At 43.5% G+C, this 26136-nt stretch overlaps 1 protein-coding gene across 1 annotated transcript in view; it reads right to left on the bottom strand.

The window, feature by feature from the left end:
- LOC126416217 (transforming growth factor-beta-induced protein ig-h3-like) overlaps positions 1–25539 on the bottom strand; it is a 114798-nt gene extending 89259 nt beyond the window's left edge. Inside the window, exon 1 of the mRNA XM_050083813.1 lies at positions 25329–25539. Within this exon, the coding sequence (XP_049939770.1) occupies positions 25329–25483 (155 nt within the window). The 5' untranslated portion in view covers positions 25484–25539. The remainder of the gene's footprint in view (positions 1–25328) is intronic.
- Between the last annotated feature and the right edge of the window lie 597 nt (positions 25540–26136).

The raw sequence follows: 26136 nt of genomic DNA, 5'->3' as shown, positions 1-26136 counted from the left end.
ATTTTGTGCAGCGCAGAGAGTTTTGTCGCGCAATGGGCGAAATTTTTACAGAAGATGTAGATGCTACAGTCTTCGTGACGAAGCACTGTTCAAAATTGTCGGTACTGGGCGCTGGAGAACCCACATGAGTTACACCAAAGACCTCTCCACAGTTTAAAAGTAACAGTGTTGTGCTGCATTTCAAAGATGGGGATTGTTGGATCCTATTTTTTTTGAAAAGGAATGAACTGCAGTTCCTGTGTCATCAGCGCACTACGTTCAAATGGTAAACTACTTTCTTCGTCCAGAACTTGATAGGCGTCAAGTGAACATGACAGAAATATGGTTTCAACAGGATGGTGCCACAGCACACACGGCGAGAGCAGCCTTGGAAGTGGTTCGACAAGTGTTCCCAGGACATGTTATTTCGAGATATGGTGATGTTTAAAATCAAAAGTCTACATGAACAACCCTCGCGCAATCGATGACCTGAATAATTCCATTCGTCAGGAAATTGAAGCCGTGCCGAATGAAATGTTGGAGAGAGCCATGCGTAACTTTCGGGAGAGGATCCAAACTTCTATCCAGCAAGAAGGAAGTCATCTACAAGACATTTTTCGAGCCTAATTAAAGTATGTATATTTCAAAACTGCATTAAAAAATCTATCACTTAATGCTCGTTTTTATTATTTTTATCAATCCGTGTCCCAGTCATTCAATAGTGAAAAACATCCATTTCCTCTGCTCCACCCTGAACATTCAGAATGAGTAAATACACAATGTGACCAAAAACAACTGCACACCCCTTTGTAATGCGGGATTGTACACCAGATGTAACGAGAGCCAGACACACCAGTGTAAAAGGAGATAGAGAGTATTGTGTTCCTCATAAGCCATACATTTCTATAGTCAGTGCTAAGCTACGAGGTGCGACAATGAAATAATGAGACTGATGTGAAAAAAAATTTTGCTTACCATCTTAGTCAAGTTAAGTATTGTCTCTTTTTTTTCTTTTGACTGCACACACTTTTTCCAGCGCTTCTGCCATTGATGGTAACATTTCAGGAATTCATCTTCTGTAATATCCTCCAAGACCCTCGTCACAGCTTTTTGGACATCTTGTGTTGTTTGAAAATGGTGTCCCTTAAACACAGTTTTGACTCTTGGAAACAGAAAAAAGTCGCACGGAGCGATATCTGCTGTATAAGGTGGCTGTGGTAGTACTGAAATTTGTTTTGAGGTTAAAAATTGCTGTATTGACAGAGCAGTATGCGATGGCGCATTATCGTGATGCAGAATCCAATCATCAGCAATGTTGGCATGGATGCGAAGAACTCTTTTATGAAGTCCTAAAATTTCTTTGTAGTAATATTGGTTAACTGTTTGTCCAGGAGGCACCTACTCTTTATGAACAATTCCCTTGGAATCAAAGAAGCACACAAGCATGCATGGTCGTCCACTACACTCTTCATCTTCAACATTCGTTCTGCCTTTACTGAACATTTTATGCCGACGAAAAACTTGAGCTCTTGACATAACCTCCTCTCCGAAAGCCTTCTGAATCTTACCATAAGTTGTCGTCGCGTTTTCACCCAATTTAAGGCAAAAAGAAATGGCATACTGTTGCACAATATTATGTGGTTCCATTTGCATGACGAGAGACACAAACACCTGTTAACTTATTACAGCACAACTCACGACTGAGCAGTTGCATCGAAGTGCCGCTTGGACTAGAAGCAGCTTGTAGACCAAGATCAAAGATATTGTGCCTACGCAAGCCTGCAGGGTTGCCACATCTTGCAAAGAAAATCAGTCTCATTACTTTATTGTCACACCTCGTATATCTGAGATGGTGTAAATAGCAACGCCACTGGACAGCAGACGACTGGAAATGGGTGATCTGGGTTGGTGAATCGCGCTAAACTCTGTAGAAATCCAATGGAACGGTTTGGGTTTGGCGAGTGTCTGCCTGAAGTGAAGTATGTAGGAGCTGATGTTACAGTATGGGGTTGTTACATGGTTAGGGTGTGATCCCCTTGTAATGTCTCTTGCAGCGGTCTCTCCGCGATATTTTTTGAAATTTTATAAATTATATAACTCAGTACATATCTCGAAATATCTCTTCTTATCTTACCGATTATCAGTGCAAAGTAGTTTCAAGCCCAATTATTCCTTGGAGCGTCCATTTACTTCATGGAATAGCTTCTCTGCTATCTGTGTTTTCTCTTATGAAAAGAATGGGACTTCTTGCCGATTAGTCGTGAAAGAAGGATGTATATGTATGTATTGTTGGCCTAGTCGCCATCTTGATGAGATTCTGTATGAGAAGGAATTTACTACATGAACTAAACTAAAGTAAGTGTGTTCGCGTATTATTTAACTATTTATTATTGACAGTGTCTGCTTACTACGCTGTGTTGCGCAGGATCAGTGGGGAACGTCTGATTTACACTGGACGAACCTGCCGTTTTGTATGCTCAAGATATCCAGTTACTTCCAATAAATAGGCTAACACGGTCTTACCAGCAGATCTCCGGTCTTCCCCATGTGATCACCGAAAGTTAATAATTATTACAAATGTTTCCAGGAGATCGACTGACAATTTTCGTCGCACCGAGACTTCGAAATTGCTTCACTGCCTTACGGAATTTAAGTTAAGCTCAATTTAATCAGGATAGAACAGTATTGAACTGTGTGAATGTGATAAGCCCGCTTTGTCAATGAAAATTCCCTTAATATACGCATGTTTTTACTATCCTGATCAGTGAAGCTAAATCAGGCCAGTGTAAGAGAGGTTTTAAACTTTAAAAAATATTAAACCCTTTTCGCATTTAAGAAAACGCTAAATGCGGAAGGATATGAACACATTTTAGAATTTGTGTGCTGTGTACAGCAAAGGAATAGTTTGGAGATGATGACTGATCGTATTCGGTTTGTGGACAACAAACAGCAACATTCCTGAAATGGACTGACCTGCCCAGAGTCCCGACCTGAACCCAATGGAACGCCTTTGGGATGAGGTAGAACGTCGACTTCACTCCAGAATCCAGCGTCAAACATCACCACTCTCTCTGATGTCGGCTCTTGAGGAAGAATGGACTGCCATTCCTCTATAGACATTCAGACACCTAACTGAAAGTGTACCCAACAGAGTTCAAGCTCTCAAAAGTAAAGAGTGGACACACCCTACATTGATGTCCACTAGTAGGTGCCTGGATACTTCTGATCCGAGAGGGTACATCGAGTTGTAGTCTTCAGCACTGTTATTTTTGTTCCACATATGTTATGTCGCTTAAGTCCTCTTCGAAGGCTCCTCAGAATGCAACATAAAAAGTACATAGTTCCATTGGAATAACGAATTCGATGTCATAATTCAGCAGCTACAACCGTTAAAAAATACTTGTGTACGCCACAGTCCCTCATAACTTAGCACAAAACCCACCTGACCGATGGCCCTAGCAGTCCGGTCCCTTCAATCCTACAACCCACAAAACCCACCTCCATATGTTTACTCTTTGTGGATATATTTGGGGTGCCCTGCTGATCTACCTCATCCTGTATGTATCTAACGGCAGATGCGATAGTGAAGAGCCCTACAGTACAAAGGAAGATGAAGCCGATAAAAACCGGTTAACAGCAAGCGATAGAGATAAGCGGTATGATGATAAACTGTTTGGCTAGAAGAGAAACGAAGTTTTTCAGTGGATATGCTACCTTGCAGAAACTATAATCTTCTCTGTGGCATCTGGTATGTGGTCCATGTCATCGTGTGCACAGCACGTCACAGAAGACCGCGATCGTGCGTGCGATAAGTAAACAAAAGATGCGACTGCACACAACTGGATTCCATTGTCCGGAGCCTGGATTACCAAATGTGCGCCAGCTGTTAGAATTTCAAATGTAACGTGAAGGTCTCGAGCGCTATACAGCTGAAACGACAGAGGAGAAGTTATGTCTCAGTACGTACGTATACATAGGGAGGAAAAGGAAAAGTGAGATTGGAAAGATTGCAAAGAGAGAAAAGCAAATCAGACAGCTAGGTGATAAACATAGATGATCATTCTTGCAGATGAAAGTTCGACTCATAAAGCATCCTGCAGAATGAGTCTTTGACGATGCAGTCATACTCAGGCTTCGGATTTATCCGCCGGCCGCTGTGGCCGAGCGGTTCTAGGTGCTTCAGTCCAGAACCGCACTGCTGCTACGGTCGCAGGTTCGAATCCTGCCTCGGGCATGGCTGTGCGTGATGTCCTTAGGTTAGTTAGTTTTAAGTAGTTCTAAGTCTAGGGAACTCATGACCTCACATGTTAAGTCCCATAGTGCTTAGAGCCATTTGAACCGTTTTCGGTTTTATCCGAGTGTTATTACGCCAACAAATGGTTCAAATGGCCCTGAGCACTATGGGACTTAACATGTGAGGTCATGAGTCCCCTAGACTTAGAACTACTTAAACCTAACTAACCTAAGGACGTCACACACATCCATGCCCGAGGCAGGATTCGAACCTGCGACCGTAGCGGTCGCGCGGTTCCAAACTGTAGCGCTTAGAACCGCTCGGTCACCCTGGCCGAGCTATTACGCCAACAAAAAAGTGCTTAAGACTCTAGATACACGGAGGAATGGTCCCTATCCGACTACCTACAACTGAAGTGGTTTTCCAACATTATTCTGAGCTCTTGCTTGAACTGACTATTCAGCGAGACACTGATGAGAACTTCCCAATACTACTTCAATTGTATTAGTGGTACTCCTCTAATGACATCGATGACGTGTTAGTTCTCCTTCCTGCTCTCATCGTAGTTTTCCAGACTCCCTGATCGCTATACTAATTCGCTAGACGCATTCGACCTTTTTCATGATACATGGTGCGCACTAAGTTTTCGTATGAAAATATGTGCAATGCTGTATCATCATATTCGCTAAAGGTGCCACCTTACTGTCGAAACCACCCTTCTCTATCTCTCACCATCCATACCATTCGGTATAATTGCCTCATTTCATTTATCACGTTCGTTAGTGTGGCTGTTATTGCTCTGGCTCCTGATTTATTGTCAACGATTTTTCTTTTAATGATGCTCTTTCCCAATTTATTATGGTAAACGGACCTCCAATTACTTATATTTTTCTTTCCTGTTAAATGTTAACTAAGATACCTTATTCTTTCGGCATTATCATTTCGCATTTTTCTATTAATTCTCCCCCATATAAACAACTCTATCGATTCGATTACTTTTGCCTGTTTGCGATGGATCCACAAGCGACATTCACATCCAAATAAACCTATACGTTAAATTTCGTTTTTATTATTACACCTAGGTAGTCGGTTGTTAATATCCCCCCCACCCCCCCCCTTGAAGGCTTGTTTGCCCATCTTGATTCTCTTTTTTAACAGCCATCAGACTTCAGGCTTCTGTTAGCATAACACCGCACCATTTAAGTAACAGAATACAGTATTTATTTCAAAGCTATAATTGCTCTCTTAATGTTTGCTCGCAGTTCCCTGCCCATTTAACACACTGCTAACGTTTTAGTTTTGACTGTCTTTATCCTTAAGTAATGTCCAGGGCATCAGCCAAAGTTCTGTCTCTCACTAACTCACACACAGAAGCACATCACAGATTGAAGTAGCGTGATCTTATCACAAATTACCATAACATATGAGACACAACATATATATTAAAAACAAAAAGAACAAATTAAAAAAACACGTAAAGTGAAAAGGAACCTAATCAAGTGGTTAAAATGGCTCTAAGTACTATGGGGCTCAACATCTGAGGTCATCAGTCCCCTAGACTTAGGACTACTTAAACCTAACTAACCTAAGGACATCACACACATCCATGTCCGAGGCAGGATTCGAACCTGCGACCGTAGCAGCAGCGCAGTTCTGGACTGAAGCGCCTAGAACCGCTTGGCCACAGCGGCCGGCGCAAAAGGAACCTAAAACGATGGCGTAAAATGACGTACTTAAATTAGTCAAAATAGAAGTTGGAGGAAATTACTGCCTGAAAGGAATATCGACTAGACAAAATATCTCTCATTGTAGGCCACCCACCAAAGACACATTTTAAATTTCTGTCTCGGAGAAAAGACAATACTATCCGAGAAATATATCAGAAATACTTCCAGTCCCCTAGTTCCGACCAAGGTTTACGGGAGATCTGAATTGTTTATCAGGCAAATCCCGGAAATGGAAACGCCGTCCAAGACTTTTCGAACTGGGAAGGAGTGAGTCGGCGATAGTGGGAACAAGACGGCACCGTTAAGTTTACCAGAGTCAGCGGCCGAGTACTCGAGCTCTTCCTCTCGAGTCTGGAGACAGGCGGCGGAGAGGGACAGAGGGATTCGCACGCCGTTAACAGAACGGCGGGTTTGGCGCACGCGGTCGAAGCCCCCTAGCCCCATCGTTGCCAACAGCGGCGAGTGGCCGAGCAGTTGCGGAGGTCGGGGAGCAGCTATGTGCAGCGCCAACGTTGGGTCACCCGACCCATATACCAGTATAGTATAAGACGTACAGTCATGGAAAAAAAGTATTCATGCACAGTTGATCACGTAGCATGACTTCATTTCTTACAACCAAAGCTCTTATTTGGTAAACTAACAATATGGGATTTCCTTCAGAATCTGTATTGCTAAAAGAATTAACTAATTTATTAGTCTCTTGCAAAAAGTAAATAAAAATTCTGTACCAGCTAACTTAACACGGGGGGGGGGGGGGGGGGGAGGAGAAGCATTCACACATTCAAAGAAAATTACAATGTACATAAATATAATGACAATATTAATAACCTGTAGGCATTCATCTTCTTTGTATCACTTCTGTTAACGTCTTTGGCATGGAATGAACCCGTTTTTCTGCAGTCTCTGACGCAATATTTTGCCATTATTGTTGTAGAATGTGTTTCAGAGCCGTCTTACTTCATATTTAATGTTTTTTGGCCATTGTTTCGAGCGTACTTTGAGGATACTCAAATAGACTACGGTCTGCTCTCTGTGCTGGATACTTGAGGACATGGGGAGTATGATAGAACAACCACAAACGAACAATTTCCGCTGTGTGCTTAGGGTAATTGTCTTGCTGAAAGTAGTAATATGTGCCTAAAACCACAATCGACACATTTTCGCTGATTTTTCTTTAGCATATTTAAATATTTACATACTGAAATTTATCCATATTACCATCAGCACAGTCTGGAACCGCACAGCTTCGAATCCTGCCTCGGGCATGGATGTGTGTGATGTCCTTCTGTTAGTTAGGTTTCAGTAGTTCTAAGTTCTAGGGTACTGATGACCTCAGATGTTAAGTCCCATAGTGCTCAGAGCCACTTGAATAATCAGCAAAAGCAAGTTGACATACACCAGATGTAGCCGTACATCCCCATACCATAATTCCTCCACCATCACGCTTTACTGTGGAATGGATGTATTTGGTATCTAGCTCAGTATTTGGTCGTCTCAATATCATCTGTCATCATTTACAAATATGTTAAATTTACTTCAATCTGTTAACAGTATCTTGTCCCAGAAACTTACGTTCTTGCTTATATGTTCAAGCAATCCAAGTCTCAATTTCTTACTCTTCTTGCTAACGTTTGGTTTTCTTCTAGGTACCCTAGCTCCATAACCTACGCTACTTAAAATGTAGCGAATAACAGTTGCTGTGATTTTCTTCCCGAAATGATCATTAATATGCGCAGACAATGCAGAATCTGTCAATTAAGGAACTTTTTTGACGATCCTTATTAACACATTGCGTTCTCTTTGGGTTAGCTTCTGTGGTCGACCCCCTATTTCGCTATTAGTGAGAATATTTCTTTCTCTCAGTGGCGATATTAAAGACTTCACAGTTCAAAAATGGCTCTAAGCACTATGGGACTTAACATCTGAGGTCATCAGTCCCCTAAACTCAGAACTACGTAAACCTACCTAACCTAAGGACATCAGACACATCCATGCCCACGGCAGGGTTCAAACCCGCGACCGTAGCAGCCGAGTGGTTCCGGACTGAAGCGTCTAGAACCGCTCGGCCACACAATGGCCGGGACTTCAGTTGCCTGGCTCCTTGCAATAATATCATATTTGTGAAAACTATTTTCCCTTTTCGCATTGGGAGATATATATATATATATGCCTTTGCTCTACAGTTGTTTCCTTCCCTTTGCGGTCCCTTCTGCTGATGCACTGCATTCACGCATTCACCCCGCATCTGAAGTTAACATATACGAGATGCGGCTTGCCAATCAAGGAGAGCCTTGCTGTAAAGTCAGTCGTTTCTATTTTGACATGTTTAGTACTGCATCAATAGTTCTTCCCCCATTATGTGAAGCCAGCTGGAACAGTTTTTTTTTTTGTTGATGGCCAATTAACAATTAATTAAGCCTTTTATTTATACAGATTAAGAAGGAAATCCTATAACGTTAGTTTACCAAATAACTTCTGTAGTTCTGATTTATAACTGTCCGAACAAAGGGGTATGAATATTTTTTCCTATGACTGTACGTACACTGTGTTGAGCAGTGCTTAGGGGCAAACAGATGAAGCTTGCAGAACTAGCACTCCTGAAAGAAAGGATATTGCGGAGACATGGCTTAGCGAAGCTTGCAGAACTAGCACTCCTGGAGAAAGGATATTGCGGAGACATGGCTTAGCCACAGCCTAAGGGATGTTTCTAGAATGAAATTTTCACTCTACAGCGGAGTGTGCGCTGATATGAAACTTCCTGGCAGATTAAAACTGTGTGCCGGACCGAGACTCGAACTTGGGACCTTTGCCTTTCGCGGGCAAGTGCTCTACCGACTGAGTTACCCAAGCACGACTCACGGCCCCTCCTCACAGCTTTAATTCCGCCAGTACCTCGTAGTGCTTGGGTAGCTCAGTCGGTAGAGCACTAGCCCGCGAAAGGCAAAGGTCCCGAGTTCGAGTCTCGGTCCGGCATACAGTTTTAATCTGCCAGCTCACACTCCGCTGTAGAGTGAAAATTTCATTCTAGATGAAGCTATCCGTGTATTCTGGGTAACGAACTATATCCTGTACCATACCGCATTACTCACTTCAACAGAGAAATATGTGGAAAGAGTACGTAAGAGTGCTGTCCAGGCAAGGATAGCAAGATTAGGGGTTTGAAACTAAGTTAGCGTTTTCCATTTTTGGACATACTATTCCGAAGACTAATTCAGTTTTCTTGTTCACGCCTATAATTCAGTTGTCTTGTTCATGTCTACATCTGCACATACACTCTGCAAAATACATCACCTTAAAAAAAAAAGCGAAGCACCAGAAAGGGAAGAGGAAACGAAATGAAACTACAGGGGTTGAGGGAGACCATGATGTTCTTTCGGCGATAACAAAATGTCACGGTAGGCGGATGCTGCAGGAGGCGGTGGGAGTTCTGTTGTCAGTAGAGAAGAGGCAATAGCACAATGGGTCGGTTAGGAAAGCTCAATAGTCATTGGATGTCAAATCCCTCAGGAATGTTTCAACACTTTTACTAAGGCACGTACCAACGGACAGGGACCGCCGAGTACTGCGGAGGGTGGTTATAAAAAATCAGCATAAAATGTACGGAAGCAGTCACTCGTGAGTTCCAAAGTGCTGCCAAGAATCCAGCTGACATAATGACTGCACGGGGAGTTAAAAAGAATAGGGTATAATAGTCGAGTGGCTCCTCATATGCCACGTATTTCTGTAGTTAATGCAAAGTGACGCTTGAGGTGGGTAAGCAGAGACCCCACTGCAGAGAGATGAGTCACACTATGCCCTGTGGAAATCCGGGAGAATGATTTGAGTTAGCGACTGGTTAGAGAACGCACCTGCCATCATGTTTAGTACTAACTGTGGAGAACGGAGGTGCTGATGTTGCGGTGTGGGGGTATATTTCGGTTAGCATGTGGTCCCATCTCTGCGCTTAAGAAAATACTTACTAGGGGAGGCCACGACGTTTGGAACGAGGATTTACTTCAAACTTCGTACACTCGTAGTACTACATTGGGACAACAAAATGTGTAAGCAGTAGCGCGTACTTCTCAAGCGTTATTGAGAAAATCGCAAGATAATTTCCGTCGTCAAATATATACCTGTGCGTTGCCGTTTTTACCAAGAAGCGACGGCAGCTGTGTAGGTACCGCTCAAGCCCCACAATCGGTGGATCGCTGGATCGAGTCCCGTTCGTCAGTTTTTTTTTCTTTTTAACACAGTCATTTTTCTTTACTATTTATATTGCAATTGATATAATAGGAAAAATACGTGTAATCGGATGAGCTTTCATTAAATTTACAATGTTATTTGGCAGTCTACAGATTTTTATTACCACAAATAATATAATATTCATAACTATCGACTAGCCAACGACCAAACACATGAAGTGATACTGAAAATGTATGAGAAATTCCTTATACCTGGAAGGAGCCCGAAACGACTTATCTCCAAGTTCCGACCGGCACAGATGGCTTTCGAAAGATGTACAATTAATCGTCGCCTTCGACATTAGGAGTAGAATGGCAGAATGGTATTTTTCGTAAAAACATGGAAAACAAAGTTAAACGGCACCAGCTGCATTGAATAAATGCTGTTTCCGTGTGCACAAGGTCTTTTGAGGTTTTCCGTGGAAAAAAACAAACCTCGTTAAGATTTTCAGTAACCTCTCTTTCAGCCGATAATTTGGAAGCAAATCATGCATAACGCAGCATTTCCTCAAATATCGGCGCTGATAATTGATCTACATCTACATCTACATTGATACTCCGCAAGCCACCCAACGGTGTGTGGCGGAGGGCACTTTACGTGCCACTGTCATTACCTCCCTTTCCTGTTCCAGTCGCGTATGGTTCGCGGGAAGAACGACTGTCTGAAAGCCTCCGTGCGCGCTCTAATCTCTCTAATTTTACATTCGTGATCTCCTCGGGAAGTATAAGTAGGGGGAAGCAATATATTCGATACCTCATCCAGAAACGCACCCTCTCGAAACCTGGCGAGCAAGCTACACCGCGATGCAGAGCGCCTCTCTTGCAGAGTCTGCCACTTGAGTTTATTAAACATCTCCGTAACGCTATCACGGTTACCAAATAACCCAGTGACGAAACGCGCCGCTCTTCTTTGGATCTTCTCTATCTCCTCCGTCAACCCGACCTGGTACGGATCCCACACTGATGAGCAATACTCAAGTATAGGTCGAACGAGTGTTTTGTAAGCCACCTCCTTTGTTGATGGACTACATTTTCTAAGCACTCTCCCAATGAATCTCAACCTGGTACCCGCCTTACCAACAATTAGTTTTATATGATCATTCCACTTGAAATCGTTCCGTACGCATACTCCCAGATATTTTACAGAAGTAACTGCTACCAGTGTTTGTTCCGCTATCATATAATCATACAATAAAGGATCATGCAGTATCGAGTATATTTTAATAGCGTCTTCACGAGAAGCGATTTCTCGTTCTTTTTCGATTAAATACGAACAATTTTGAAGACACGGACAAGCATACATTTTCAGTATCACTTTATGTGTTTGGTCGTTTACTAGTCGATAGTTATGAATATTATATTATTTGTGATAATAAAAAATTGTAGACTGCCAAATAACATTGTAAATTTAATAAAAGCTCATCCGATTACAACTATTTTTTCCATTATATCAATGGTAATATAAATAGTAAAGAAAATGACTGTGTTAAAAACAAAAAAACTGACGAACGTTACTCGATCCAGCAATTACGGGGCTTGAACGCTACCCACTCGGCTGCCGCCTCTTCCTGGTAAAAACTGCCACGCACAGGTATATATTTGACAACCGAAATTATCTTGCGATTTTCTCGATAACGCTTGATAAGTACGCGCTACTGCTTACACATTTTGTTGTCCTAATGTAGTACTACGAGTGCACGAAGTTTGAAGTAAATCCGCGTTCCAAACGTCGTGGCCTCCCCTTGTTACTCGGGAAGGACATGATCACTTTTTACAGCCTTTTATACTGCGTACAATAGAGGAACAGTTCGAAAACGATAACTGTAGTAGCACGACGATGCACCCTGTCATGAGGTAACATCAATGAGGGAATGATGAGTGGACAATAACATTCCTGAAATGGACCGGCGTGCCAAGTATTGGAACACCTACAGATGAGTTAGAGCAGTGACTTCACTCCAGACCCCAGTGTCCAACATCACAACTTTCTCTGGTTTCGGTTATTGAGGAAAAATGAGCTGTCATTCCTACACAGACATTCGGAAACCTCAATGAAAGTGTTAAAAGCAGAGTTCAAGCAGTCATAAAGGCGAAGGGTAGCTGCATTAATGTCCACTAATACGTGTCCGGATATTTTTGATCAAATGGTGTATGAGAAAGTCGCAGATGTTAAGAGCATATGGACTATCAGACCAATTGTGTGATTGGATTGAAGAGTTCCTAGATAACAGAACGCAGCATGTCATTCTCAATGAAGAGAAGTCTTCCGAAGTAAGAGTGATTTCAGGTGTGCCGCAGGGGAGTGTCGTAGGACCGTTGCTATTCACAATATACATAAATGACCTTGTGGATAACATCGGAAGTTCACTGAGACTTTTTGCGGATGATGCTGTGGTATATCGAGAGGTTGTAACAATGGAAAATTGTACTGAAATGCAGGAGGATCTGCAGCGAATTGACGCATGGTGCAGGGAATGGCAATTGAATCTCAATGTACACAAGTGTAATGTGCTGCGAATACATAGAAAGAAAGATCCTTTTTCATTTAGCTACAAAATTAGCAGGTCAGCAACTGGAAGCAGTTATTTCCATAAATTATCTGGGAGTAGGCATTAGGAGTGATTTAAAATGGAATGATCATATAAAGTTGATCGTCGGTAAAGTAGATGCCAGACAGATTCATTGTAAGAATCATAAGGAAATGCAATCCGAAAACAAAGGAAGTAGGTTACAGTACGCTTGTTCGCCCACAGCTTGGATACTGCTCAGCAGTGTGGGATCCGTACCAGATAGGGTTGATAGAAGAGATAGAGAATATCCAACGGAGAGCAGCGCGCTTCGTTACAGGATCATTTAGTAATCGCGAAAGCGTTACGGAGATGATAGATAAACTCCAGTGGAAGACTGCAGGAGAGACGCTCAGTAGCTCGGTACGGGCTTTTGTTGAATTTTCGGGAACATACCTTCACCGAGGAGTCAAGCAGTATATTGCTCCCGCCTACGTATATCTCGCGAAGAGACCGTGAGGATAAAATCAGAGAGATTAGAGCCCACACAGAGGCATACCGACAATCCTTTCCACGAACAATACGAGACTGGAATAGAAGGGAGATAGAGGTACTCAAGGTACCCTCCGTGACACACCGTCAGGTGGCTTGCGGAGTATGGATGTAGATGTAGATGTAGCTGCAGGACCAGTGGCTGGAGTCTCCAGTGGAACAGAGAAGGTTTACGAGGGCAGGTACGCTTCAGAGATTCGCCAAAAACTGGCGGCTGTAAGCCTCTGGGCGCGGGAGGTTTGCTCGGTACAGATTGAAGAGCGGTGCTGCAGCAGGCTGCTGTTGCGGTCGATAGGCCGAGCTCTGCAGCCGCTCCGTCTGCAGCCGCTCTTGTCCGGCTTCCCCGGCTGCGCTGCACTTCGCACCAAGGTCACCCCCACACGCTGCACCGCCATCACTCACACCTGCTACAATGGCCCACAAAGAACAATATACACTGCCCGACATCAATCACCCAGAAGACATGGTCGGATGTCAAACTAACTTTCTACATGAACACACTATCGGCGAGTGTGTGAAGAGTTTCAATGCCCTCTGACAGGTTCAAATGGCTCTGACCACTTTGGGACTTACAATCTGAGGTCGTCAGTCCCCTAGAACTTAGAACTACTTAAACCTAACTACCCTAAGGACATCACACACATCAGTGCCCGAGGCAGGATTCGAACATGCGACCGTAGCAACAGCGCGGTTCCGGACTGAAGCGCCTAGAACCGCTCGGCCACAACGACCGGCCCTCTGACAGGTTGGAAGGTCATCAGAGTACCTTAGTGATGTTTGTGTTTAGTGTTGTTACCAGGCCTCACAGAGTACACAGGGTGTTACAAAAAAGGTACGGCCAAACTTTCAGGAAACATTCCTCACACACAAAGAAAGAAAATATGTTATGTGGACATGTGTCCGGAAAGGATTACTTTCCATGTTAGAGCTCATTTTATTACTTCTCTTCAAATCACATTAATCATGGAATGGAAACACACAGCAATAGAACGTACTAGCGTGACTTCAAACACTTTGTTACAGGAAACGTTCAAAATGTCCACCGTTAGCGAGGATACATGCATCCACCCTCCGTCGCATGGAATCCCTGATGCGCTGATGCAGCTCTGGAGAATGGTGTATTGTATCACAGCCGTCCACAATACGAGCACGAAGAGTCTCTACATTTGGTACCGTGGTTGCGTAGACAAGAGCTTTCAAATGCCCCCATAAATGAAAGTCGAGAGGGATGAGGTCAGGAGAGCGTGGAGGCCATGGAATTGGTCCACCTCTACCAATCCGTCGGTCACCGAATCTGTTGTTGAGAAGAGTACGAACACTTCGACTGAAATGTGCAGGAGCTCCATCGTGCATGAACCACATGTTGTGTCGTACTTGTAAAGGCACATGTTCTAGCAGCACAGGTAGAGTATCCCGTATGAAATCATGATAACGTGCTCCATTGAACGTAGACATCACCCACAATGCCTGCCCAAACGTTCACAGAAAATCTGTGTTGTTGATGTGATTGCACAACTGTGTGCGGATTCTCGTCAGCCGACACGTATTGACTGAAAATTTACAATTTGATCACGTTGGAATGAAGCCTCATCCGTAAAGAGAACATTTGCACTGAAATGAGGTTTGACACATTGTTGGATGAACCATTCGCAGAAGTGTACCCGTGGAGGCCAATCAGCTGCTGATAGTGCCTGCACACGCTGTACATGGTACGGAAACAACTGGTTCTCCCGTAGCACTCTCCATACAGTGACGTGGTCAACGTTACCTTGTACAGCAGCCACTTCTCTGACGCAGACATTAGGGTTATCGTCAACTGCACGAACAATTGCCTCGTCCTTTCAGGTGTCCTCGTCGTTCTAGGTCTTCCCCAGTCGCGAGCCATAGGCTGGAATGTTCCGTGGTCCCTAAGACGCCGATCAATTGCTTCGAACGTCTTCCTGTCGGGACACCTTCCTTCTGGAAATCTGTGTCGATACAAACGTACCGCGCCACGGCTGTTGCCCCGTGCTAATCCATACATCAAATGGGCATCTGCCAACTCCGCATTTGTAAACATTGCACTGACTGCAAAACCACGTTCGTGATGAACACTAACCTGTTGATGCTACGTACTGATGTGCTTGATGCTAGTACTGTAGAGCAATGAGTCGCATGTCAACACAAGCACCGAAGTCAACAGTACCTTCCTTCAATTGGGCCAACTGGTGGTGAATCGAGGAAGTACAGTACATACTGACGACACTAAAATGAGCTCTAACATGGAAATTAAGCGTTTCCGGACACATGTCCACATAACATCTTTTCTTTATTTGTGTGTGAGGAATGTTTCCTGAAAGTTTGGCCGTACCTTCTTGTAACACCCTGTATAATTGGCGTGAACAGTCAGATGTTGAGTGCAAGTGTGAAGGATACGAAGATGCTCCGTACTTGGGTGAGACAGTGTTAACACCAGGCTGACGAAGTTTGAAAGGGTTTCCATTTGGCCTGCTGGTCGGATCGTGCAATATCCACATTTGTGGGGCATTCGGGTACGACAACGGCCCGATGTTGGACTGCATAGGAACATGAGGGCAGGCAAACTCGTCGTCGAGATTGTGGTCTACCATGTCTAACTGTCACAAGGGAGGAACAGCACATTGTGCACTAAGCACATCGTAGCCCCTCCACATCTGCACTGACGTCGAAAGTCAAGCAATGAACTTCCTGCAACATTCCGCGTCATCCCACACCATTGGTCGGCGGCTAGCAGCAGCCGGACTAGGGATTTACCGTTCCACGCATTGAATGCCGTTATCATCACGACAAACCGCTGAGATTTGATTGGTGCCGTGACTGGAAAGCATGGCCTGCTGATATATGGCATTGCACTGTGTTCAGCGATGCAATGGCGGTTCTGCGCTACTCCGGATGACAATCGTCAGCGAGTACGGCGGCGATATGGAGAGAGGACCCATTCTTTCAATGTTTTGCAGAGGCACAGCTGTGTTACTTATGGCGTCATGGTGACTGATGGGAAACAACCGGATGAAAACAATCGATGCAGTCGGTTTTTGGAAAACTATCGACTCAGTCGGTTGTAATGTTACGTATCGGTTGAATTATCCATTTATCAGAATTCTAAGACATATTATTGGTAATGGAAATGAAATGAGCCGTTTGGCGTCATTGGCCGGGAGGCCCCTTGCGGGGCAGGTCCGGCCGCCGTGGTGCAGGTCTTATTACATTCGATGCCACATTGGGCGACCTGCGAGCCGGATGGGGATGAAATGAGGATGAAGGCAACACAACACCCAGTCCCTTAGCGGAGAAAATTCCCCCGACCCAACCGGGATTCGAACCTGGAGCCGTAGAACGGCAATCCGTCACGCTGACCACTCAGCTATCAGGGCGGAAATATTATTGGTGAAATGTAGCTACGAGAACGTGGTGAAAACTAAAGAAAAATGATAATTAGGGTTTAGAGTCCCATAGACGGCGAGGTCATTGGAGACGTAACGCAAGTTCGGAATGGGCAAGGAAGGTTGATAGAAATCGGCATTGTCTTTTTCAGAGGTACTATCACGGCTGTTGCCTTAACTCATTTCGACAAACAACAGGCAACCTTCATCTGCCCGGACGGGAATTTTAACCTCTACCCTCTAAGACGCGAATTCACCACGCAGTGGCAATATAGATTAAGCGAAATCCCCACTTTATCTCCTAATTACGCCCTAAAAACCAGATTTTCGGTTAGATTGTGAGTTTGTCAAACGGGCATTCCACAACATGTTATCCCAGAGAAAGACAGAAGTTGATTCCCACCTCCGTAACGCCTGTACAGTGGCGCTCATCGTGGTGGCAGGACGGTTCGAATCGTGATGGTAGAAAAAGTTTACATCGCCATTATTTGCCAGGTAATGGGAGAAAAGGAGGTGGGTGGCTTACAGTTCCCGATCACCAGAAGCTGCGCAAATCTTCTGTATTAAATTTCGAACCTCTCCACAATCTGTTGTGGCGTGGGGCATGTGATTAATGTTGGTGCTGAACTGACCGTCGGATAGTGTCGTTAAGTCCGGCGATCCTTTGGTGCTATTCGAGAGCAGTAGAATACGTGTCGGCACCAGTTTCAAACTCTCTCTTCTCCAATCATCACGCAACACAAACATGACACACGACATATCCAAATAGCCATCTACACTCAAACAGACACTTCAAACACAACTGTCGCACACACACACACACACACACACACACACACACACACACACACACACCACAAGAAAAGGACCGCTGTGTTCACAATAAGCCTCACAGACGTTGAGATAGTGCACCAGTATTCGGAAGCGCAATAGTCAAAGTGCATTTACACCAGTGCTGTCAATTTCGGTTTACTTAAATGTGTCAAGCAAATGTTTGGATAGATCTCCAAATAAAATTCTGCCAATGTCCAGCCCACTACTTGTACAACCCAAGGTTAAGCTACGACTCTAGCTACCTCACCGTAGACGGAGATTATATCTAATTAACACAAGGCAACGAGCAGATACGAAGTGCGACGGCACGCATTGTCTCATGCTGAAAACGTGCGGGAAAAACTCATAGGAAGCACTAAAAAAATTCAGCCGGAAGGAAGCCTACAAAAAATACTCCTAATTTCTCGCGAAAGCCTTCTCAGGGTTCCTAGTATCGGTTTTTAGTATGGGACTTACGAATGTTCTTCAGTCGAATTACTAGTCTGAACGAGTAGCAGTGGTTTCAGAAACAGTAACAGCGAGGCTTCAATCTCTGGTTGAGCTTTACATGGCTTCATTACGAGTCAGCTATGTCAGCCTCTGCGGCGCAGTACTTTTGTCACAGAGCGACAGGGGGCTGAGTATCGATCGTCGTCACTATCACTGGACACACTCGGACGTCCGTATGGAGCTTATCATTCGCCGCCCGCAGATCAGCGGGCAGTTCGGTGGGCGCGATCCCCGTGCGCTACTTCCGCAGCGTGATAGCTGTAATCGACACATCCGCCGACCTGCCACTACGCTCTCTCTGCCCTATTGTGCTCTACGCTTGTCAAACCCACATGTTGCAACAACCGGTTCCGGAAAAAAAAACATATACCCCGGTGTAAAAACTGGAGCCCTTGCTCACAGATGAAGCAAAAATTGACACAATAGCGTTAAGTGCCGCAACGCTGGAGATCTTTTAGCTTTTGGACAATACATCGGTAGCTTCTCGCACATTGTACTAACTCATAACGACCCTTTTATTGCGCTTCCTGGCCGCATGTGTCGTGAGTGTGTGTGTGTGTGTGTGTGTGTGTGTGTGTGTGTGTGTGTGTGTGTGTGTGCGCGCGCGCGCTCTCAAGGTTGTGTAAATACCCAACAAATGGGACCCAAAAGTCTTTAGACTACGTTAATTTTTACGCGAAGGTGAACCAAATCCCGAGATCTGGATTAAAGTCCGTTCGCCTTGTATCGCGGCTACGAGGTTTCTCAAATTTGTCTAGCCTTATAACCGTGTCGTTTTTCCGTTTCTGTATCACTAACAGGGAATCGTCATCGTGATATGTTATAAACCTGGGACGAGTATTACGCTCTAATATTAAAGTTTTCTTCTCATCATTCTATGGGACATTCAGAGCCCTTCTGCTGTTAGGCCTGCAGTTGAGGACTGCTTTGTGGATAATGTTAGAGAATTAAGTTTCGTCAACATCTGCATACGCACGTTGCAAACCACTTTGAAGTGCATGGCGGAGGATACTTAGGATCGTAACACGAGTCAGGGTTGCTTCCGTTCCAATCGCGTATTGGGCGCATGAAGGAAGACTGCATTAACACCACAGTGCGCACTGAAAAGGTCGGAAGACAGGTTTTATAAACATTCTTGAGAAAGACAACGCTGTGAGGCAGCAAGTATTTCAGTTTCAGTGGAGTAATATTACCAGGCTCAGGGGCATTTTTATTTCTCATGTCTAATGTGTCTACACACAGTGGCCGACGTGATCCATGGGAATGGTCAAGCGGGTTCGAAGTGCTGTTGAAATCGATCTGATGACCATGTCCTCACGATCATCGGTGTTGTAATTGATGCCTGACGTGGTTGCTTAATCTATCCATACGATGCAGGTGTTTCGGATCACGGCAGGTTTGGTGGACACTTGAAGAGTGGAAATAGAAAACATTGTAAGTGACTTTTTTCCAAAAACGCGTTTACAGTGTTTTTGTGATCTCGGTACTCTGTTGGATGTCCTTAAGACTTGTCCCAGGCGTCAAATTATGGAGAAAAATGTTTTTCCAAGTACGGCTTGTCTCAGGAGTTCCAAATGCCGTTGTAGTGCATACAGTTGATTTCTTTGATTTTAAAGATGTTGCTGAAACACTTTGTAGTCAATGCAGGCGTGTAAGACCTCCAAACGCAGTATAGTCAGTGTCTCACTCACTCATTTCAAATAACTATTAAAAATTCTTATCCTGAAACAGAAGAATGGATAATGTTAACGTATCCGAAAGAGGAAAGACCATGGCAGGTGTATGCTAGCTACACCGTAAAGTTGCGAAACAGAAAGACCTGTTTATAATGATGCCATTTCTTCCTCCAAGCACGTGGAGTTTACTTTAAAACTTTGCAACACCCGATCCGAAAAATGGAGTTGTGTAATTAAGAGATTTTTTCATTAATGTAAAAGAAATGAGAAACTGATTCTGTTAATTACAGTTCTACTAGCTAAAATATCTGTTGTATTTCTGTACTTTTACTATCCCAAATACAGTGTTTTTGTGTTAATGGCGGTTTGAACAAAAACTTTCTTATTGGCACTTAGAACTAGTCAGTTTCCTATTATGGCACTTAATATATTTTCAATTATTTATTTTCTAATTTGTATCACTATTTTTTGCAGTGATTTGAAGGAGCAAATAACCCTGTGACCAACACATTTTTTTATACTAATACGTTATGTGCAAAAAAGGCATACATTGTCAAGGTCACTCAGATACACAGAGATGCCTCAAACAGAGTACATCCCAGAGTGCCCGAGAGAGCTTGTACTTGTTTTTTCAAAGAGAGGATATAAGGACAGGATAGGAACTTTATTAATTTCTATAATAGTGAGTTAGATCACCTACAAGATGAACATTGTTACAGTTCCCTGAGCCTTATGTTTTTCAAAGTGCACCCTTAAAATGAGGATATAGCTACTGTACAGCGTCCCTTAATGATGTCAGTGAGAGTTTGGATTGTCTGATCAGTTTTATCCCGTGTAGTAAGTTCAGATGGTGGTGTCATCTTGTTTGAAACATTGAGCCCCGCCGGCCGCTGTGGCCGGACGATTCTAGGCGCCTCAGTCTGGCACCGCGCCACAGCTACGGTCGCAGATTCGAACCCTGCCTCGGGCATGGATGTGTGTGATGTCCTTAGGTTAGTTAGCTTTAAATAGTTCTAAGTTCTAGGGGACTGATGACCTCAGATGTTAAGTCCCATAGTGCTCAGAGCCATTTGAACCATTGATCCCCTCCCAGTTAGTGGAGGAGGTACGAGTTACTCCACCAACATCACTATCCCTCACTGTCGTAGTCATAATCATCAACATGCAATCAAATACTGCGAAGTCTCCTAAAACCTCCTTTTCGTGCCATTACACGCTGACATAAGGAATGAGACCCTGCTGTCCCGGTGCTTTGACGAAATGGGTCAGGAATCACATGTCTTATCCTCATAGGTTACCTAAAGTATCCTCAAAAAACATGTAATATATGCTGTGTGTTGTATATTTTGACCTACATCATTCTGATATGATTCTTGATAATAAATATAAATAAACAAAAATGAAATAAATGAACATCACTTCTTGACTGGGTAATTGGTCTTACTTCGTCTTCACGGTCATTACAGAAGTGGTACATAAGGTACGAATTATGTTCCTGTTTTCTTGCCTTGATATTGGTTTTATAAACTTTGGACTTCCCCCCGTCGGAGGTTCGAGTCCTCCCTCGGGCATGGGTGTGTGTGTCGTCCTTAGCATAAGTTAGTTTAAGTTAGATTAAGTAGTGTGTAAGCTTAGGGAACGATGGCCTCAGCAGTTTGGTCCCATAAGTCCTTACCACAAATTTCCAATTTATAAACTTTTTTGGAGGTCTTCACGGGATGACAGAGCCAATTCCGATTTTTCAACATTTCCATCACCAGTGACACATAAGTCAAAAACATGTGACCTTCTTGGTATAATCCAATGTCCCCTGTTAACTTTATTTGCTATGAGCCCTACATACCTACGTCAATTTAAAATGGGCAACAAAATTAATATTCCTCTACAACTACATCTGAACACCTAAAGTCACCGAACGGTACGTGGCACGATATCAACTCCCCACAACTCATCTACGTGTAGAATTTCTCTACCTTAGTGTCGTCGTCGGAACGTGGCCTCTCTGAATTAAATTAAAGTGAGTAAGTTTTCCGCAATGCACAACTTCTTTCTTGTAAATTTTTGCACTAAAGTTTGCTGTACATTTCTGTGTGGCTCTTCTTTGAATCAGTTTTACCTCTTTCGTTAATACGACCCAAATGACTAACAACACTCTGGAATGGATCGGATGTGGGATTTGTTAAGCATTCTCTTTCGCGAGCCAGTGGCACATCCAAAGTATCTGTCCAAAAAAATTTGCATCTGGCATCTGTCTCTATCCAGGGCTAGATTTATAGTATCTGATCGAAAGTATGTGAACACCCCTACGTATTGTAGAATAGATCTCTACGTGTCTTGAGGATCGGGCCGCAAGTATGAAACGAGGTGGGGAGTATTACGTTGCGGTAGAGAAGCATCAACAGCACAATGGGTCGATCAGGAGAGATCAGTGACTTAGAACTTGGACTAGTCATTGGATATCACTTGGGTAACAACTCCAGCGGTGATGTTCCAACTCTGCTAAATATGCCCAAGTCGACTGCTCGTGATGTGACTGAAGTGACAATGTGAAGCAACAAACACAGCTAAATCAAGAATAGCAGAACTTATGAAATAACGGACAGGGACTATCAAGTGCTGTGAAGGATCGTTGTAAAAGAATCGCATGAAATCAGCAGAAAGAATCACTCGTGAGTTCCAGAGAGCTATCAGCAGCCCAGCTAGCACAATGACTGTACATACGCACTTAAAAAGACTGAGGTACAATGATGGAGCATCTCCTCATTGGCCACACATTTATGTGGTCAGTGATGCTTGTGGTGAAGTAAAGAGTACCGCTAGCGGGCAGTGAATGAGTGGAAAAGAGCGATTTGGAATGATGAATCATGTTATATGTTGAACCCTGTGCCAGTCCAATTGAAGGGTTTGGGTTTGGCGAATTCCTGAAGAACATTAGCTGCCATCATGTGTAGTGCCAGCAGTGAAGAACAAAGGAGGTGGTGTTATGGAATGTGCTCTTTTTCGTGTTTGGGAGTGATCCCCTATTGCGTTTAAGAAATGCTAAATGCGGAAGGCTATGAACGCATTTTGCAGAACTGTACAGCATACAGTACAGGAATAGTTCGGAAACGCTGACTGTATGTATCAACATGACAGAGGCAATGATTTGTTGACAATAACATTCCTGAAATTGAGTGACCTGCACGAGTCCCGACCCGGGAATGAGTTAGCACGTTGACTTCACTCAAGATCCCGGCATCCAACATCAGTACCTTCTTGGTTTCGGCTCTTGAAAAATGGGCTGCCATTCGCACACAGAAATTCAGACACCACACTGAAAATGTCACCAGCAGAGGTCAATCTGTCATAAAGGCTAAGTGTCCACATACCCTATATTAATGAGCACTAATAGGTGGTCGGATACTTTTAATGAAAAAGAGTATGTTGCCGCTTCATCGCTCCGACAGATACTCTGAGATACTTCAAGGTTGTGACTAATTCCAGTGACTGCTCGACGATCACGTAGTAAAATGATATGGGATCGAAACCTTCTGGTTGATTTAAACAGAGTGCCGGACATGGACACAAACCCACCCACCTTCCCTTTAGCGGAAAATGAACTTTTTTACTTTTTATTGAATAAATAACATCATCACACTGCAGCACTTTGGAAGAGATTAAATTGCGAAAAGATTGCTTAGCCTCATCCTACGGCGCTAGGGCTCTGGAGCCCCGGTCCGGCTCCAATTTTAACCGTGGCCACGAATTTTCTAAGAACCGCGCATATTCCGCTGCAGAATGAAAGAATCACTCTGAAATCAGATCCTTTAGCCTATTTACACGCATCTCATTACGTTCGTAAATGCTTGGAGTGAGCTGTCAATCTTTGCAGTAGGTGCTGATCATCTTTGTATTTCGACACTTTCTAACGATGTCACCTCCCTGTAGCCAACCGCTTCGTTTGTGAACGACCTCACATGGCTACTAAGTTATACTCCTAGCCATTTGCTATATCGTGAACAGCAGTAGTCCTATCACACTACTTTTAGGCACGTTGGATGCTACCTTTGATTCTTAGGGAGCCTCGCCGTTTCAGAAAAACACGGTGTTTATTTGACAGCAAGTCTTCAATCCAGTCGGGTATCTGGATATTTCGCATGTTCTCAAAAGCCAAAAGAAACACAGCGTCGACATGACCTATACTACGTACCGCTTACTACATTTCATGAACGAGCACAGCCATACCCCCAAATACCCACGAAATATCTGATATTCAACCAGCTCTTGTGCATACAACCGATCCATTGTGAATTCTTTTCCCTGTAATTCGAGTATCAGCTTTGTAGTCGCTTTCAACGAAGTCGGCGGCTGAGAAACCTGTACTCTGCTCGTCCTGTGGTCCCTGCGATGTTACGATGTCACGCAGTACTGAAACCATGGCTTGGCGAAATATTCGCTTCTCCTTATCTCATTTAATGCGCATCAAACCCTGCCATGATTGTATTTCATGGTTACAGACTCATTTTATTTTAAAAGGACTGCGCTGGTGACTTCAATTCACAACTGCATGCTATTGTTGTGATTTTCGCTTTTCAATAGCGTGGGCGGGAACAGCTTCAACATTCCCCTTCACCCTCGCTAATTGCAGTTACTCGGATCTGAGGTGTGACTGTAGGCACGGCGATAACTGTATACAATCACATTTTCACAGCCGAACTAATTATTTCATTGTTTTCATTTACGAGATTTAGACATGAATTGTTCACGTCAACCAAATTACGGTAAAACTGAAATCTGAAAATTTAAAAACACAATTCGGAGGAAGCATATGCGATGGAAACTACGGATGTGGGAACAAAGAAACTAATGACATGTGAAAATGTTTACGAGAATCGGTAATGTAATATATTTGATCGGTTAGCCCGGTTACCTTTTGGTATATCGAAAACGTGTAATCAGTTAATGCAAAAATTGCAGTAAATACGGCTCTCAGCAAAGTATCTGGTTTCATTAACGAAGCCTGTTAACATAGATCATATGTGTTGTAGCTACCCAAGTTGTCTTCGTTTACGCAGTGCACTGTTAAATACATTTATCTACGGCAGAATGAGAGAAGCGACTCGTGGAACATTTATAGAATTTATTTTTACTTGCGTTCAGAGTACGAAGACGACAACCACTATCGAACTTTTACATAAATACAGCGCCAAAATCATTCTAAACAAAGTTCCACTCTTTTCATTCTGTACCAAGTTCTACTCTTTTGCGCAGTAGACTGTAACGAGTTGTTTGTTGTCTTTTCTTAGAAATTACAAAGATGAAACACCATCACATATGAGTGAAAAAATGTTCGAAAATAGGAGCTTTGCTGCAAGCACAGATAAGAAATTAGTCAACCATTGAAGTAATGCGCAAACTTGTCAACAATACACTAACTTGAACTTGTTTATTGCTAAATGCATTGCAGATGATAATATACTTCAAATTTTCCAGAAAATTAATTTTTCTTTTTAGTTTTACATACTTCAGAGGTTAAAAATTGCCGTCTTATTGAGGAAAAAAAAAAAAAAACTATCTGCAAAAATCGCAGATAACGATTAAATTTCAACGAAGAGTAAAGAGTTGGCTACAGTAGCAGACTGTTAACCTTATATATGGACAGCAACGCACTGAAATTCTAGCATTTAGTTGTTAAGAATTAGTTTATCAATTTATGAATGTGACACTTACCCTCGCTCGAACTGTTTCCAGAAGTCGTGTCCGAAGAAGCCGCTCATGTCTCGTTCCTGCCGTTCACCGCCCGCCGCCCCAGATGCCGCGAGGGGCAGCAGCAGGGCGCATACCGCCACCCCCAGGAAGCTTAATCGCAAGCTCCTAAATGACATGGTTAACAGAATTTGCAATTAATGCCTCGAAGCCTCTTCAACGAGCGCTAGCTAACAACAAACTATGACTGACGCGCCGCTGGCGAACGTTATATACATTGCCTGTAGGCGACTGTAGCGCCACGACGGCCGGCCGCTGCAACGGCGAACTCCAGAAACTTCGCCTGAGCCCCATTGGCCGACAATCAACGCTATCTGGCGGCCTGCGCAGAACTAACTAACGCGCAACTCATCTTGTGCGCAGATGGCCAGTTGCGTTCTTATACATCATATGCCACGCATATAGTTCACAGTACAGCACGTTCTTTGTAATTAATTACTTCTCGCTGAACCGCGAATGGTGATAGCATACATAAATTAACTTTTTTTCGAACTCTCCCTGCATAAATATTTCACCTTTTTGTCACATCGACTTGTATGTTTATTGGTAAAAGACGTGTTTTGTCATATCTTCTGCTGGTATGTTCTTTTATTTTGTATTGTGAAAGCTAGTTTTTGTCTTTTTTCGCAGAAAATGCATAGGAGGCGGCAGGGAAGGATACTTTGACAAGTGAAAACAAATAAACATAACAGTTCACGACAAAAATTAGTAAAAAAAGCTATCACATCCTACACTGTAACCCTACATGCCAAGACGTTAACGGCATTTGTTA

The sequence above is a fragment of the Schistocerca serialis genome, chromosome 8 (assembly GCF_023864345.2).
Source record: "Schistocerca serialis cubense isolate TAMUIC-IGC-003099 chromosome 8, iqSchSeri2.2, whole genome shotgun sequence".
Taxonomy (NCBI): Eukaryota; Metazoa; Arthropoda; class Insecta; order Orthoptera; family Acrididae; genus Schistocerca; species Schistocerca serialis.
This window is presented reverse-complemented; position numbering and strand designations above follow the sequence as displayed.